General features: G+C 41.9%; 1 protein-coding gene across 1 annotated transcript; it reads right to left on the bottom strand.

Annotated features, from left to right (window-relative positions):
- Nucleotides 1–1659: 1659 nt before the first annotated feature.
- LOC131219441 (cytochrome P450 71A1-like) lies at nucleotides 1660–19430 on the bottom strand. The gene is made up of 2 exons (XM_058214575.1): nucleotides 18437–19430; nucleotides 1660–2494 (listed from the first exon to the last, which is right to left on the bottom strand). The coding sequence occupies exons 1-2, from the start codon at nucleotides 19352–19354 to the stop codon at nucleotides 1880–1882; spliced, it is 1533 nt and encodes a 510-aa protein (XP_058070558.1). The 5' UTR covers nucleotides 19355–19430; the 3' UTR covers nucleotides 1660–1879.
- Between the last annotated feature and the right edge of the window lie 23 nt (nucleotides 19431–19453).

The raw sequence follows: 19453 nt of genomic DNA, 5'->3' as shown, positions 1-19453 counted from the left end.
CCGATCCGATGCAGGTCTGCGGGCTCGATCCGATCCGATGCAGTACTGGCATGACCCGAACCGAGTCTGACTCGGTCAGGGAAACAGAGTCAGATCGGATTGGGTACGGTTTAGATCGAAGTTTCTATTTTTTTTTACAGTGTGGTCCACTTGATCTTTATATCTGTCTTATTTTTTGGCTAACACCTTAAGACGAGCCCGCCAAATGAATGGACGGTTTGGATATAATGCATACCTCATGATGGGACCCACATAACTTAGGTACATCAGTACATAAGCACGACACAGTACACCCCCAGTTCACTTCTCGTTCAAAATTGGGTGACGTTATGAGTTACCCTCCAATAAAATATTTATTCTTGAGTCCACCGAGTGTGGTTCATAAATCCAAGCCATCCATTATGTGTGTCCCACTTGAATGACGGGTTATACCAAGTTTCAGATGCATCCAAGTTTTATGTGGGCCCCACCATGTGATTTTATATATTTTAGGAATGTCTTCACATGATTTTAGATAGTATGGCCCACCTAAGTTCTGTATAAGGCTGATTTTTGAGATATCGCATAAATTAAAGGGAACCCATCAAATGCATGGTGTTGATGTTAGACACGCTTCACGGTGGGGCCCACACAGCTCGACCTCGGGAAAAGTTCCCGTGAGCTTGACTGGGACCGATTCGTTACTCCCCTGGCAGCCTGGCAAGCTCAGTGCTCAATGCACCTCGAGCCATGTGCTGCCTGAAAGGAGTGGCCTGATTCGTTACTTCCCTGCCACGCTGGTAATTAGTGCTCTGTGGAGTCTACTATGACATATTTATTTCATCCATGCTGTCCATCTATTTTTCTAGATTATTTTATAGTATTAAAAAAAAATGAGGTATATTCTAATCTCAAGTGGACAACATTATAAGAAACAATGTTAAATGAATATTGTGCGGATCGGATCGAATCGAATCGGATCGGGTCCAATCGGATCGGATTCTGGATCAGTCCAGATTGACCACTGATCCGAACTCGACTCGATATACGGTCGGATTTGAGTGGGCCTACTCGATCCGGCCCAATTCAAGCCGTCGGTTCGATTCGAATTGAGTCGGATATAGTCTGATCGGGTCAGATCCACCGGATCGGGTCAGATATGCCCGACTCTACACCTGACGCATTAAATGCTGAATGCGTTCAAACAAGAGCTCTGTGGAGCCCAACTTGATGTATAGCTTTTATCCACGCCGTTCATCCATTTTATTGGAACATTTTAGGGTGCGAGTCTAAAACTTGAGCAAGTCTAATGATCTAGTGGACCTTAAAACAGGAAACAGAAGAAATAATGAAAACTCCCTGTTGAAAACTTTCCAGAGCCACTATAATATTTATTTACCATCTAACCTATTTATAAGGTTACAAAGACCTGGATAAAGGGAAAACATAAATATCAACTTGATTTTACTCCCTCACAATAAGTATTTAATGGTGGGAGTTCAATTCCAATTGTGTGGTCCACTTCATCCTTGGATCTGCCTCATTTTCCGGTTCTTATCCCAAAATGGTTTGGGAAGACTGTATGGACAGCAAACATAAAACCCATACGTCACAGTGGGCCCCACAAAGCCCTAAGTGGACGGATTATCCTCCCGGCGGGGAAGGATGCAATCCGCTCCCTAAACAAAAAAGAGCATCTCTCTCTTATTGGGAAGGTAAATAATAATTTTATTGCAGTATATACTGGCAAAGATTCCAAGCAAAGAAATAAGGCAAAGGATAAATGGCAACAACCCACGTCCTAACAAAGAAGAGGCTTGGGAGAGCTAACCTAGTTCTCTTGCAATATAGAGCAGAGAAAACCCTATCTCCCTCTAAGAGAGCAGTACAATTTAATTACTTACGGTGAAAAGTGATATTTTGCAACCAGATGAAGAGGAAATTTCTTGTGGACAACAATACCTGAAACTTCACTCATGTCTATATCCTCCTTTTTTGCGCCACCAGGCAAGTCCCAATCAAACCAATAGAGAAGGTTGGCAAGAGCAAGTTCCAGAGTGAAAATGCCAAATGACATTCCAGGGCAAATCCTCCTCCCAGCCCCAAATGGTAAAAATTGAAAATCCCGACCTTTGAAATTAATTGGATAGTTGGTAAATCTCTCGGGAAGAAACTCATCAGCATTTTCCCATGATTTGGGGTCCCTTCCAATGGCCCATACATTGATCAGGACCCTTGTTTTTGCAGAGATATGGTAGCCTTGTAGTGTCACGCTTGTTGTGGATTCATGTGGAATTAATAAGGGTCCTGGAGGGTGTAATCGTAGTGTCTCCTTGATTATGAATTTCAAGTAGTCCATCTGGATAAGGTTATCCTCTTCCACCTTTGCTTTTCTTCCCACCACTCTTCTTACCTCTGCTTGAGCTTTTTCCATCACATGTGGATTCCTCATGAGTTCCGCCATAGCCCATTCCAACGTGACTGCTGAGGTGTCGGTTCCTGCAGAGAACATGTCCTGAGAATAAAAGAAAAACAAACAGGAAAGAAAAAAGCATGTAAGTGATAAAGTAGATCAATCATCCATTAAAAACAAGTAGAGAGCACGAAAATGGAGCAAGTACACATGTACATAGTTTGCCGCCATTTGAGTTGACGCAGCCCAGTCAGCCATGCCATTCACGATCCTGGTCTCTGGTTGGGAAAAGTCCACAAGGATCAGCGTGTGACTCTAATTTGATTTCTCAAGTCCATGCTTCACTCAGTTGAGTCGGTCGAGTCAAACAAACTTAGGCAAGTCCACATAAGGGTAAGAAGGAGAAGTCTGTCTGTTTTTCTTTTCCGGAAGGATTTTGACCGAAGTAATGTTGTAGTATAGCCAAACGTCCCAAAAATCGAGATCTTTAAAAAATGCCCTAGCTAGCCTCATGAAGCTTTTTTTCAAAAAAATTACGATGAAATTGCCCTTGCTTGGAGCCTACCGGCGATACCGGCGATACGGACCTTTTTCTTCCTTTGTTATTTTCATAAGATTATCCGTCTTCATTTTTAAGCATGTCTTTCGCGGACCCACCATCACCCATTTGACCTCATTTTCGGCATACGATCACCGCCATTAACTTCTTTGGCATATGGGCAATGCCAACAAATTTTACGACCCTAAAAATGAGGGTTGTTTTTGCTTCAACGACCACTTTTCTTAGAGATGAAAGCCATTGATAGATAGAAGATATTTTTAATGAATTTTTTTTGTAAAATAGCATTTTCATTGAAATGAAAGCCACTTTTGATCGTGGATAGAGATGGGATGGTCATGGTTATTGCTGTAGGGAGAAGTGATTGTATGAATGGTTGTGGTTATCATTTTTTTAAAGGATATATATATATATATATATATATATATATATATATCTCTTAAGGGAACTATACAGAGAAAATTACAATTCGAGCTGCCCTTTCACAAAAAAAAAAAAAAAAAGGAGCAAGGGAAACCTATTGTGCCCTCAAATACGGCTAGACGGGTCTGAATAACTAACCCTTACCACTCCTAGTCCCGACCTCTATAAAGGAATAGAAGATCAGAATGATTTGTGAAGACCCTGTCCTGTTGGTTGGCGCTACCCATTTGAGCCAAGTTCTCAGCCACATAATTACACTCCCTTGGAATGTGAGCAATTGAGATAAATTCACCACCGGTTGTGGTTATCATTTGGAAGACAATGAATGAGATACAATTTGGATTTTACAATGCATTGCATTGAAAGATAATGAGCATATATCATTTGTTAAAGGTTAAAATTGTCATGTGTTAAGGATATGCATTGTGATTGTCATGTGTTACGGGTTTGGATCATGGTTATCATGTATTAAGGGTCGAGGTTGTCAGGGTATGGGTCATGGTTGTCATGTGTTAAAGGTCAAGGTTGTCATGTGCTAAGGATCGAGGTTGTCACGTGTTAAGGGTTTGGGTCATGGTTGGCATGTGTTAAAGATCGAGGTTGTCATGTGCTAAGGGTTGAGGTTGTCATGTGTTAAGGGTCTAGGTTATGATTGACATGTGTTAAACGTCGAGGTTATCATGTGTTAAGGGTCTAGGTTGTCATGTGTTAAGGGTTGTGGGGCCCACCATGGGATATATGTTAAATCCACTTCATCCATTGAATTCAAGATTTCATTTAACATCATGGGCCAAAGAATAAGTTACATCTAAAAATTCTATGGCCCAAAAAGGTTTTCAATGGTAGGTTTTCAATCTTACTACTTTTCGTAGTGTGGTCTACTTTAGCCTTTGATATGCCTCATTTTTTTGGCTCATGCCCTAAAATGATTTATAAAAATGGATGGACGATGTGGATAAAATAAATACATCATAGTGTGCCCCACAGGACCATTCGTCTCTAGCTAGGCCTGCTACCCAATCCGCATAATGTCCTATCACGTTGATGCGAAATTCAAGCAAAAGCCTTCTGCAGCAAGTGCCACTAGTAGTTATGATGGGCCCACCGTGATATTTGTGGGAAATTCACTCCATCCATCCATTTTGGAAGATCATGTTAAGGCATGATACGAAAAATTAATTAAATCTGAGACTCAAGTGGGCCACACGATTGGAAACAGTGGAAAGGGGTTGGCTACCGTTCAAAGCTTTTTAGGCTCCATTGTGATATTTATATGCATTTAAAACCGTTCATAAAGTGGCCCAAATGCTCATAAGCTCCTTTCCATGGGGATGAACTGAAAGAATAAAAATATTGGTCTCATCCAAAGCTTCTGCAATTGATGTAGAGCGGGTCGCAGACAATTACATGGCCAAGATGGATCAGAAAAGGCCCGGTCGACGACAGAAGTGATCCAGACCATCGAACCTTAAATCGGGCGTATCTTGCAATCCGGAATGAGTTATCTGACGTAAAATATATGATTTTGGGGTAGAACGAGCTACTGAAGCCAACCAACCCGCTACGTCGGGTTGCGCAGCCCGGAATTGCGAAAAACCCCTGGATTGATGGTCGTTTCCCTGTTTTAATTTCGTTTTTACTATAAATAGTAAGTTTTAGTTTGATTGTAACTCTTCATCCGTCGGGCTTTAGGAGTTGCGCCCAACGTGAAAAGAGCTTAGAATAATTAGGAGAATGGTTTGGTGAAGCCAAATAGGACACTTACTATTTTTGGCCGAAAACCTTGCGCACTAGTAGACATCACGACCGTCTATAAATAGTAAGTTTACTATTTATAGTAAGTCGCGGATTCTAAGAGTTTGAGTTGTAGTTTGCTTCTAATTTCTTTCTCATTGCTTGGTAGCCCTATTTAAAGGGTTGTGAACTCGTTTTTATTGATCAATTAATCAATTTCGAATTTATTAGAATTTATTTCTATTTTCTTGCTTTCTTTCCTCGTGGATTCGAGAAGTCTCTGTGAGGAGTCCAGAGAAGCTCCGTGGATTCGGAGTAGTTATCCTTGAGGAAGACGGTGATCGTCCTCATCACGTTCATCCCTGTGTCAATTGGTATCAGAGCGAGGATTTCCCTTGGGCCGATGGCAAACAACGAAGGTATGAATCAAAATCCTGTGGACGATGATCCAGGGATTCGTTATCTTTCGGAAAGAATGGAAGCTTTCCACCGGGAGAGTCAGTTGACCATGCAAGGGCTGCAGGCAACTCTCGACCGTCTTGCGGATGCGCTACTTCCGCCCCGAGCCCTACGCGGTGCTCCACCACCCATGGTTGCTGTACGACACAATCCCGATTTTCGTAGAGCACTACCAGTGGCAAACCGTAGAGCTACACCAGATGATTCAAGTTCTAGCGACGAGGACCTTAATGAGGGTTTTGCTCGACGACCAATCCATGGAGGTGATCATCTAGATCGTCCTTGAAAGAGACTATCGAGGTAAGGTGAACTTCCTAGTTTTAACGGTTTATTACGTATAGAAGATTTTCTCGATTGGCTAGACCGAAGTAGAGATATTTTGATTACATGGACGTGCGAGATCATAAAAGGGTAAAATTGGTAGCATTTAAATTAAAATCGGGTGCTTCCGCATGGTGGGAACAATTACAACTCTCACGAGCCCGCCGAACAAGGCGCCCATTTCATCATGGCCACGGATGAGACGTCTTCTTCGATCTCGATTTCTCCCGGTGATTATGAGCAGATATTATTCCAGAAATATCAAAATTGCAGACAAGAAAATCGAACTATCACAGATTATACAGAAGAATTTCAACGGTTGGCTACACGAAACGATCTGTAATGAGTCCCAGAAGGTGGCACGATTTATAGGTGGGTTGCGGCCAACAATTCAAGACCAAGTTCAGATGTACAATCGGGACCGTGGATGAAGCGATTCAATTGGCAGGTGGGCCGAAACACAACTTGCAAGAGCTCCTGCTCGTCCATATCCTTCAAATCGACCCCCATGACGGGTCCCACGCAGGATGCAGTGCTGCCATGAGGAAAAGATCCAGTACCTCAACTTCCTATAACCGTAAATCGTGATACGGGGAGCGGCTCATCCAGATCTCAACGTGCAGCACCCACAACAGCAGCTCCGAGTAGGATTTCAAATCCTTATACTCGGCAAATGTCGAACAATTGTTATCGCTGTGGCCAACCAGGCCACTTATCAAACACTTGTCCTAAACGTCCCGCAGCGCACTTGACTATAAACGAAGGGGGCACTGAAGAGGCCGAGAAGAAGACCATCGCTTTGATGAACATGAACAAACCATTGAGAAACGGGTGGCGATGAAGTGACGGGAGAGGATCGTGGCGAATTTCTAGTTGTGAGGCGATTCGTATGCCCCACGAAAAGAATTACATCCACAGAACACAATATATTTCGTACTCGGTGCATCATCAACGGAAAGGTCTGTGATGTGATCATGATAGCAGTGGTAGTAGCGAAAATATCGTCTCCGAGAGTAATGGTGGACAAATTGCGGCTACCAACGATGAAGCATCCTTCCCCATACTCTATTGGCTGGATAAAAAAGGTGAATGAGACCAAGGTAACAAACAATGCACTATCTCATTTTTAATTGACAAAAATATAAGGATCAAATACTTTGTGGCGTGGTCGATATGGAAGCTTGTCATATGTTACTCGGTCGACCCTGGCAGTCGGATGATGACGCGACCCATCAGGGACAAGATAATGTTTATGTATTCGTCAAGGATAGTCGAAAAATAATACTTGCCCCTATGGCACCAGAGAACCACCATGAAGCCTCTAAAGTGGAGGGGAGTTCCCTCTTGACCATTCGGGATTTCATGGAGGAATCGAAGGAAACCGGCGAGGTATACACCGTAATAGTAAAGGGCGAGGAAGAGGAACCTCAAACATCCCTCCAAGTTTAAGGCTTTCTAAACGAATTCAAAGAAGTCGGGCCTGAGGATTTACTCGATTCCCCATGAGGGACATGCAACATCACATAGACCTCGTCCCTGGGCTAGCCCTCAATCGCCCTCATTATCGGATGAGTCCGAAGGAGTGTGAGATACTTCGGGGCAAGTGGAGGAATTGATCCGTAAGGGTCTCTTGAGAGAGAGCATGAGCCCATGTGCCGTACTAGCATTATTAACGCCAAAAAAGATGGAAGCTGGCGCATGTGTGTCGACAGCTGAGCAATCAACAAAATTACCATCAAATATCGGTTTCCAATACCACGGTTGGGACGACATGCTCGATATGTTAGAAGGGGCCAAGGTGTTCTCTAAACTAGATCTAAGGAGCGGGTACCATCGGATTCGATTCGAACCGGTGATGAGTGGAAAACGGCATTCAAGACCAAGGAAGGGTTGTATGAGTGGTGGTCATGCCCTTCGGCCTATCGAACGCACAAGTACTTTTATGCGTTTAATGAATCAAGTTCTAAAACCGTCACTGCCGATTTGTGGTAGTATATTTTGATGACATATTGATATATAGCCGGGATGAGGCGGAGCACAGGAAACATCTCAGGCAGGTGCTACAGGTCCTACAACTTAACAAGTTGTACCTCAACTTGAAGAAGTGTAGTTTTTAACTGACATATTGTTTCTAGGATTGGTTGTAACGTCCACAGGCATTCGTGTGGACGATGAAAAGGTGCGAGCTATTAGGGAATGGCCGATCTCGACAAACATTCATGAGGTGAGGAGTTTTCATGGGTTGGCGACTTTCTATCATCGATTTGTGCGAGATTTTAGCACCATAGTCGCGCTATAGCAGATTGCATGAAAAAAGGATCGTTCCAGTGGACCGATAAAGCCGATAAGAGCTTTCATGAGATCAAGCATTGGGTTAGTCTACAACACCGGTCTTAGTGCTTCCTAATTTCGACAAATCATTGTTTGAGGTTGAGTGTGACGCTTCATACGTCGAAATTGGAGGAGTATTATCACAGGAAGGCAGGCCGATAGCCTTCTACAGCGAGAAGCTCAGCGAAGCTCGAAAGAAGTGGTCGACTTATGAGCTTGAGTTGTACGCAGTTGTTCACGCATTATGATATTGGCGGCATTATCTGATTCAAAGAGAGTTTGTTTTGTACACTGACCATCAAGCATTAAAGTTTATTAATAGTCAGACTAACGTGAATCGTGTGCATGCTAGATGGGTTGCATTTTTACAGGAATTCACGTTCGTTCTGAAGCACAAGTCAAGGTAGCAGAACAATGTGACTGATGCATTTAGCCGTCGTGCATCACTACTAGTTACAATGAGCAACGAGGTAGTCGGCCTCGACTGTCTCAAGGAGTTGTCGAGGATGAGGACTTTAAAGGTTCTTGGATGAAGTGTCAAGGTCACCCCAGACCTGCATATGCGAGACGATTTTCTCTTCAAAGGGAATCGATTGTGCATCCCCCAAAGTTCTCTCAGGGAGCAGATTATTCAGGAGCTGCATGGGGGTGGCCTTGGTGGACACGTGGGCGAGACAAGACGCGAGCTCTTGTGGAAGAGCGGTAATACTGGCCGCGATTAGTACGTGATGTGGGAAAAGCCGTACATAACGTTGTCATGTTTGTCGGACCTCCAAGGGGAATCTCCGAATACGGGCCTCTACACCCGTTACTTCCTTGGTAGGATTTATCAATGGACTTCGTGCTTGGTCTCCCACGAACCACGCGGCATGGATTCGGTGTTCGTGGTGGTGGATCGTTTCTCAAAGATGGCGCACTTTATCCCATGCAAGAAGACGCTCGATGCAACACACGTGGCGAATTTATTTTTCAGGGAGGTCGTTCGGCTACACGGGGTCCCCAAGACCATTACTTCTGATTGTGACACGAAGTTCATTAGCCACTTTTGGCGGACTTTATGGAATCGATTCGATACACGACTTCAATTCAGTGGTGCTTACCACCCACAGACTGATGAAGTTGTGAATCGCACGTTGGGAAACCTCCTTGATGTATTTCAGAGAAAAACCGACGCAGTGGGATTTGGCCTTGTCTCAAGCCGAGTTTGCATTCAACAACATGATGAACCGTTTCAACAGGGAGATCACCATTCCAGTTATATACGGACGAGTGCCTCGCCACACACTTGACTTGGTCTCTTTGCCCAAGCACCCAGACGAGCATTGCAGCAAAACATATGGTAGACAAGATCATGGGCATCCATGCAGATGTGCTGACCAAGCTACATGCCTCGACGAGAAGTACAAGGAACAAGCGGACAAGCATCGGCGACAAAAAGTGTTCGAGGTGGGCGACCACGTTATGGTCCATCTGCGCAAAGCGACCGGGACGTACAACAAGTTGAAAAATAAGAAGATTGGACCCGTCCCAATCATCCGAAAGATTAATGATAACGCTTATATTGTTGATCTTCCAGATGATATGGCAATCTCACAGACTTTCAATGTCACGGACCTAACCGAGTATCATGAACCCGAGCATGACGAGAACTCGAGGACGAGTTCTTTTGAAGTGGAGGAGACGATGTAGAGCGGGTTGCAGACAATTACATGGCCAAGATGGATCGAAAAAGGCGGTCGGAGACGAAGATGATCCAGACCATCGAACCTTAAATCGGGCGTATCTTGCAATCCGAATGAGTTATCGGCGTAAAATATATGATTTTGGGGTAGAGCGAGCTCTGAAGCCAACCAACCCGCTACGTCGGGTTGGCGGAAATGCGAAAAACCCCTGGATTGATGGTCGTTTCCCTGTTTTAATTTCATTTTTACTATAAATAGTAAGTTTTAGTTTGATTGTAACTCTTCATCCGTCGGGCTTTAGGAGTTGCCCAATGTGAAAAGAGCTTAGAATAATTAGGAGAACGGTTTGGTGAAGCCAAATAGGACACTTACTATTTTTGGCCGAAAACCTTGCGCACTAGTAGACATCACGACCGTCTATAAATAGTAAGTTTACTATTTATAGTAAGTCGCGGATTCTAAGAGTTTGAGTTGTAGTTTGCTTCTAATTTCTTTCCCATTGCTTGGTAGCCCTATTTAAAGGGTTGTGAACTCGTTTTTATTGATCAATTAATCAATTTCGAATTTATTAGAATTTATTTCTATTTTCTTGCTTTCTTTCCTCGTGGATTCGAGAAGTCTCTGTGAGGAGTCCATAGAAGCTCCGTGGATTCGGAGTAGTTATCCTTGAGGAAGACGGTGATCGTCCTCATCACGTTCATCCCTGCGTCAGCAATCCAATAGATGTTTCAATCATGGGCGTATGATCTCCACTATTTTCAATCATGGGCATATGATCTCCACTATTTCTGTTACATTGCCCATGTGAGCTTTAGATCTACCTTATTTTTAAGATGTCATAAAATGATTTGGCAAAACATGTGAATGGTCAGAATTTCTCAAAAATACCATAATGAGCCCTACAATGTTTACCCCATCTAAATATATCTCGTCATCAGATGCTAGGCACAATAGAAAAGGTATTCATGGGCAATTTTATTCTTTTTTTTTTTTTTTTTTTTGAGAAGTTGTTGGGGCTATCCCTAGAAATGTTTTAAAGGTCCCGAATTTTGAGGGCGTTTGGCATTACCATGATGCTACTTTGGTTCCTTTACTTCTTTTATTCTTTTTTCCTTTTTTTTCTTTTTTTTTTCCACCCACATACATGCACAGGTTTGTCTGTGTGTGGCGAATGCTCAGCTGCGCACCAATTCTCACAAGTTCTTATGAGAACTTTTTAGAACTCATTTTCTTGGATATTAGCCCAAAATTGGAAGCGTCCACCTGATTCAGCACCCCATGAAACCCTAAGAGCCCAACTTTTACCATAATCTAAAACTCTGGTGGTCCATGGAAAAAAGAAAATAGTTCCCTCCCTTGATTTTCCTCTCTTTCATCATGGCCCACCAAATTTTTAGATCAAGGTAAAAGTTGGGCCTCAGGGTTTTCATGGTGTGCTTTATCAAGTGGACAATCTAGATTTTGAGCTCATATCATCATAAATGAGTTCTCAAAAGGTTCTCGAAAGAACTCGTGAAAACTGGTGCGCATCTCAGCATTATATATATATATAATGCTGAGATGCGCACCAGTTTTCACGAGTTCTTTCGAGAACCTTTTGAGAACTCATTTATGATAGTACTGTGAAGTTGACCTCATGGGAACTTCCCATAAGGTCAAACTATATGGTCCCCACCCTGAAGTGTGTCTAACATCTACCCCATTAGCTAGATGCACCATTACATGGTGGGCTACAAGCTTAAAAATCAAGTCAATCTATAACTTGAGTGGGCCACACCACATACAACTGTTGAGAGGGGTTATCCTCCCATTAAAATATTCATTAACTTTTATTGGGCCCACCACGATGTGGTTCACAAATCCAGACCATCTATTGCATGTGTCCCACTTAGATGAGGGGTCAAACAAAGTTTCACCCGTATCCAAAACTCAAGTGGGCCCCACCAAATACTTTTATATATTTTAGGCATGTTTTCACATGGTTTTAGATGGTATGGCCCACCTGAGTTCCGTATACAGCTGATTTTTGGGATATCCAATAACCTAAAGGGGACCCATCAAATGCACGGTGTTGATGTTCGATACACATCACAGTGGGGCCCACATAACTCGACCTCATGGGAAGTTCCGTTGAGGTCGACCTCATAGTACCATTTTTCATATATATATATATATTCCTTATCTTTGCTAATATCGCTAGATTTCGACCTACTTACAGCATATACACCCACCTAGATCTTGTTGGGGGACCGCATAAGCATATAAAGATAAATCTAGGAGAGTAATCCAATTATACCAACTAAATACGAAAAGGACACAATAATTTTAATGTGTAAAAACCCTTACAGAAAAAAACCACGACACAAAGCGACATATATCACTATGAAAGAAGAAATTACAAAGGAAAGAGCTTACTCAATTCGAACAGTCTCAAATCAACCATTGCTACACCCTTGAAACCCTCTTGATGAATTAAAAACCCTAGGATACTCTCTCAATCCCATTTACATCCATATATAAAAGCCAACAAGACATCCCAAACGAAATTGGAAACAAATCCCACAAAATGGCAGTTCTGCATAAATCTGCGCCAAATAGTTCGATGACATTGAACACACTTCGATGTCATCGAAACTTATCCTTTAATTGCATCGAAGCCATGTCGATGGCATCGAACTAACACCTAAACTATCCAAAGACTAAACTAGAAAATTCAATTTTCTCTGATAGCGTTGAGCCATGTTTGATGCCATCGAACAGATCTTCGATGGCATTGAGAAGATGCCCAATTAGTCTAGCAACCAACTAGAGAAAATCTGAAAAATCTTGATGGGATTGAGCACTATTCAATGCCATCAAGGGTGACATCGAACAGCCTGTCAATTACATCGACAGGACCTGTATCTAACTTGATTTAAGACATCAAATACAACAACTTTCACCATGTCTTCAATCACTAAACGTGTAGCTGCTTGTTCTCTTCTCTTATCTTTGCCTTTTATCATCGCTCCATCAACGCTTCTCGTGCACAATCTGTCCTCCTTTTACGTCATCATTAAGCTTAGAGAAGTCGCACAGAACTTCAACTTCTCTGTAGAAACTACCTTAGTGAGCATGTCTGCCGGATTCACACTGGTGTGAATACTCTTCAGAGTTATGCCTCCTCCTTCTAAAACCTATTAGATAAATGGTGACGAACATCAATATGTTTAGTATGTGAGTGATAAACAAAATTTGTAGCCAAATTGATAGCGCTCTCGCTATCACAATTAACCGGTACGGCCTCTTGTTGAATTCTCAACTAATTTATCATACCTCTCAACTAAACACCTTTCTTAAACACCTCCATCACTCCCATATAATCTGCTTTAGCCGTGGAAAGAGTAACCACAGACTGAAACTTTGACATCCAACTAATTACTCTACCCACTAATACAAATGAGTAACCTGAAGTAAACTTTCTAGAATCCATACTACCTACGTAATCTAAATCCACATACCCAACCAACTTTGCCTCTGTCTTCTCAAAAGTTAAAACGTAGTCTTTTGTATCTCAAATATATCGAAGTAGCTATTTCACCGCTTCCCAATGTTGTTTATTAGGGTTTGACATGCATCTACTTACAACACCGAGTTCCTATGAAATATCTGATCTCATACAGACCATGATATACATTAAACTGCCCACAACATTCGAATAAGGCACATGAGTCATAGCCTGCTTTTTCTCATTTGAGTTAGGACATTGTTCTGAGGAAAGCTTGAAGTGAGTCACGTGGGAAACGTTAACTGGCTTTGTCTTGTCCATCTCATATTTGATGAACACCTTTTCAAGGTATTCTGCTTAGGAAAACCAAAGCCTACTTTTTATGTCTCTATGAATATCTATGCCGAGAACCCTCTTTACAGCCCCCATATATTTCGTCTCGAATGTCCCTGATAGATGAGTCTTTAGTGCATCGATTTCAAACATGTCATGACTGGCGATCAATATATCAACAACATACAATATGATGATGATAAACTTGTCATCAATCAATGTCTTCTAATAGACACAATAATCTTATTTACTCTTAGTAAATTTTAAACTCAACATGAAATAATCAAATTTTTTATACCACTGCATAGGAGACCCTTTCAGGCCGTACAACAACCTCATTAACATTTTTTTTTTTTAAATGATCTCTATATATATTCAGAGAAAAATCAAACATAAAATTCAAGCGGCCCCCTGATAACAAAAAACATCCGAGCCACCTATCATATCCATATATAGGAACGCACCCGGGCGGCGACAAGAGGCTCCATTAAGACTCTCTAATCACCCCCAAACCCACCTTATCTAATAGATACAAGCCCCTAATACGAATGAGTAAGTCATTTGCCTTCCTAAAGAATGTCTTACCTTGACTACCCACACCATCTCTAGCCAACTCGTCTGTCGGCCTGTTTCCTTCTCTCAGGATGAGGGATATAGCGAAGATCCCCTTCCCTTTAAGGCCCTTAATCCTGGTCAGCCAATACCTCCATTTCCACACTGGATTTGACGTACCCGTGAAGGCATCCACCACAAATTGGGAATCAGATTCTATCACCACCTGTGCGAACCCAAAGGATACACAGTTAGCCATACCATCGTGCAACACCTGGAGCTCAGCCCTGTTGTTGGTTCCCTCCTCATATCCCAAGGAAAAAGCAAAGAGGAAATTTTCCGAAGAATTTTTGCAAATCCCACCACCCCCAGACGGCCTTAGGTTGCCAAAAGCGAAGCCATCAACATTAATTTTAAACCATCCCATACCTGGCCTGGCCCATTTCATGATCTGGAATTTCTTTGCAGGGGGGACAAGGCTGCAATCCCCAGGTTATGGAAGATCAAGCACTAAATCATCCTGTTGGGGTTGGGAGTGGGAAGCCCCCTATTGATTTTGGCCAGTAGCTACTGGATCCGCTCGACCACTACGACGACATTAGGCCAGGTGCCATCGAACTTTACTGAATTCCTAGCTCTCCAGTTTTTCCAGACAATAAGGCATGGGTGATGCAATGAAGATAGGACGTAATACCTCTGGGAAGAAATGCTTGCTACCAAGCGGAAAGCCTTTCAACGACCGAACTGTGCGACGGAAGTTGGAGGGCAAACATATCGCTAGACACCTTCAAGAACTTTCGCACCAGCCACCAATGACCTCGTTAACCTTCAAACCTTGTTATCTGCCCCTTTAATTTTGTAGCCCACTGGTTACTTCATATAGATCTATTCTGACAATTCCCCATCCAGGAATGTAGTCTCCATGTCCATTTGTTCCAGCTTAAGATCATATTAGGCAATCAGTGCCAACACGAACCTGATAGACACCTACTTAACTAGTGGCACGAATATCTCTATAAAGTCAATTCTTTCTCTCTTAGCATAATCCTTCGCTATCAACCTCACTTTGTATCTATCATGTTTTCTTTTAAATAACCACTTGCATCCGATTGCTTTTCGTCCCACCGGAAGCTCCACTGGCTCCCATGTGTTGTTCTTGTGCAAAGAGTCTATCTCATTGTCTATAGTTGTCTTTGACTTTTTTGCATTAGGCTCATCAAGAGCTTCCTGAATAGTAAACGGGTCCCTCTCATCTGTAATGAGGGCATATACGGTATTAGAATTGTCCTATCTTGCCGGTAACCTGTGATCTCGCGACGGATTTCTCCTAGGCGGCTGTTCCACCTCTTCTTGTACCTCTATTTGCACATCTATCTCTACCTCAGTTTCACCTGTGTCAATCTGAACGTATATGACCAACCTTTCTAGTTCCTTTTGCTCTTCATGGCTATTCTTGCGGAATAGGGAGCTTTCGTCGAATATGACATCCCAGCTAGTGATGATTTTCTATGCGACCTTGTCATATAACCTATAACCCTTCACACCAACACCATAGCCAACAAAGATGTACTAATTTTTGGATCTATTGTCTAGCTTATCTCTCTTAATTGACGGTACATAAGAGTAAGTCTCACAATTAAATATGCGTAAATCTGAGTAGTCATCATTATGACCACTCCATACTTCCTCTAGAATCTTACAATCGATTTCTGTAGAAGGGGACTAGTTCACCAAATAGCAAGTCGTATTGATAACCCTAGTCCATAGGTCCTTGCCTAACCCAGTATTATGTAACATGCATCGGGCCCTCTCTGAGAGAGTCTAATTCATCTGCTCAACTAGACTATTTTGTTCAAGCGTGTGGCACACTTTTTTGTGAATAATGACCCCTTCATCTAATTTACAATATTCATTAAACTCAATAGAAGTAAATTCACCACCATTGTTAGTCCTTAAAACTTTTATTTTTTGCCTTGATGGTTTTTTCACCATTGACTTCTATTGTCTGAATGTGGTGAAAACTTAGAATTTATGTTTCATGAAGTAAACTCAAACTTTCTAAGAGTAGCCATGAATGAATCAAACAAACCATTATGACCCTCCAACGAAAACCTCTGGTGATGGCCCCTGAATGTCAGAGTGCACATAATCAAGCACTCTCTTACATACATGTTTTTCAAATTTAAAAGATAATTTAAATTATTTACCATATATACAATGCTCGCATTATCTAACTTAGAATTCTTAAAACTTAGAATCAAACAATTATCAAAAAGTACCTTCATGTAACATCCTGAATTCTCCCCGCCTAAGTTTTCTTAGCCTGAATATATACTCATGCCCAAGAATTTTGGGTATTAATAATGTAAAGTTGGATGATTTAAAATTACACCTTGCAGGGATCCTTACTCTTGTTCCAGTGGTAGACTCTTAGGAGTTTTAACACTCAGTCAAGGGTTCGAGCATCCATAGGTGGTGAAATCCCACTATGCGTGAGTGTGTGGCGGTGTGTGTGCGTGTGTAAAGAAAAAAAATCACACCTTTTTTTTAATAGATCACATTTAGTTACATTCACGAAGGTAACCATTCAGGAGAATAAAATTGACTGTATTTCTTATTCTATTAGAGTAAAAAAGTTTAACTAACTCTTTAATGCCCTCTTAATGGAAGCTTATTACATTATCTTAAAGTAAGCAGTGAAAAAATAAATAAAAGTAAATCATATGATATTCTTCTTCGCTATTCGAATATATCTTTCACAGAACGGTTATCGTCTGTATCATCAACCTGTAATTTATATGCAACATCTGTATGGTTGGAGAAGGTTAACGCCTACTCATAGTGATGGTTATCCTCTAAGATTAATAATAATTCACAAGATTTATAAAAGTAATGTAAGGATTCTGATACGTCTCGTACTCTACCACTATGAGTGGTATCGGTATACGCAACCAATATATATGAATGCATGCCTAGTAAAGTGTATGCAGTCCATCATACTTAATGATCATTACAATGTGGAATATAATTCATAGAAAATTCAACTCGCCCCGCATTCTCACACTATAGAGATTCGCCAGTATGTCCAATGCTACCGTGGATTTACATGAACAACTCGAGGCGGCACAACGCATGAATCAAATGAGTTACGTGACACGATTTGTTCATGAAACGACTATTTGTGACATCCAATCCCGAAAGTGATGTAATACGCATTATGAATTACTTATATCGATTTGTGCACCACTACCCAAAATCCATAGAATTACATGTCGATCTAGAGGGTCACTACCCAGAGTACATTATGTCTTCGATAAAATATATGAATCATTAAATATGAGACCTCCAACACATCACTTGCATCAATAAGGAAATAAATCAAACCATGATGTACAAGCCTAGGATACTCTCCCAATCCCGCTAACATCCATACATATAAGCCAAAAAGGAATCCCAAATGAAATTGGAAACAAATCCTGCAAAATCGCAATTCTGTGTAAATCTGCACCAAATATTTCGATGGCATCGAACACACTACGATATCATCAAAACTTATCGTTCGATGGCATCAAATCCATGTCGATGGCATCGAACTAACACCCAAACTACCCAAAGACTAAACTAGAAAATTCGATTTTCTTTGATTGCATCGGAGCCATATTCGATGGCATTGAAAAGATGCCCAGTTAGTCCAGCGACCAATTAGAGAAAATTTGAAAAATCTGGATGAGATCGAGCATTGTTCGATGCCATATAACGGGGGTAACATCAAACAATCTATCAATTGCATCGACGAGACGTATATCTGGCTTGATGTAAGACATCAAATACAGATTTCATAACATTCACCACATGCGCGAGCCATGGAAAGGTTTGCTCCACAAAATCTGGTCCACCTAGTCATTAATCATTAGGTGTTTGTGTGCACAAACCTACATGTGTGTCTGTCCCATGGTATTCAAAAGCAGTTACCTACCATAATGGTATCAGTGGGACCTTAATGTGTTACAAGCTGTAATGGCCTGACCTCTACTTTAGAAATGGCCTTGAACGGTCCGTTATGGGGCTAGTATAGTTTTTAATGTCCCTAACAGCCCATATTACGGCCACTGTTACCTGTATTGAATACCATAATCTGTGTTGAGAGAGAGAGAGAGAGATACCGAGATGATGGCTTTCAGATTATCTTTCGTTAGATGGATGTCGGCATTGGTATCCTTTTGAAGGTGGAGCAAGACATCCACGAGGTCCTTATGCTCATCGTCATTTATATCATTGTTGACATTCCTACGAATGATATGGTCCTCAATCACTTGATCAAGAAAATCATCCATGCCTTTGGAAACTCTCTTCAATCTAGCATCCAAGCCACTCAGAACATCGATCCATCCGAGCGATGGAAAATAATCTCCTACGCTAAAAGATCCCAAGAGAACTTCCGATTCCCTGGCTAGATCCATGAATCTATTCTTCCCATTCTCTCCTCCTATGTACTTCTTCCCTAAAGCAACCCTTGAGATTATGCCGCTCGATAAGGAGAGAAGCATATCGGTCAGATTAACGGTAGAGATCGAACTTGAACCTTTAATCTCCTCGATCATACTCCCAACTTCTTCTTCCCAAATAAACGCGAGTGACTGCACTCTCTTACCACTCAAAAGCTCGATGACGCAGATTTTCCTTACTTGCCTCCAGAACTCCCCATAGGGTGCAAAGGCCAAGTCGGTGCCGCCGTAAAGAAGCTGCCTGGCTGCGTTCGGACAAGGCGAAGGCCGGCTTGCGAAAACTAGATCATGGGTTTTCAAGATCTCTTCAGCCATCTCTGCTGATGAAACTACAAGAGTAGGAATGTTCCCCATGTGGAGGAGCATTAGCGGGCCGTGTTTGTTGGAAAGCGACTGCAGAGTACGGTGCAGAAGGGACCTAGGCCCACCTAGCTGGTGGAGGTTACCAATGATCGGAAGCTTGGATGGAGAAGGTGGTTGGTTGGATTTATTCCTTCTTCGACCTCCATTGAAAGTAGCCAAGATTAGAAGAACAATGGCTACAACCAAGAGGAGAAGAGATGGAAAGATAGCCATTGAATGATTGATTGGCTTTCTTCCTTTTCGCTTACCTTCTAATGATATCTATTTATCATATCTATGAATACGGATCCTCCGTTTGTGTCAAACAGGAAA

This window comes from Magnolia sinica, chromosome 11, assembly GCF_029962835.1.
Source record: "Magnolia sinica isolate HGM2019 chromosome 11, MsV1, whole genome shotgun sequence".
Lineage (NCBI taxonomy): Eukaryota > Viridiplantae > Streptophyta > Magnoliopsida > Magnoliales > Magnoliaceae > Magnolia > Magnolia sinica.
The sequence above is the reverse complement of the archived record's forward strand: the minus strand, read 5'-3'. Positions and strand labels throughout refer to the sequence as shown.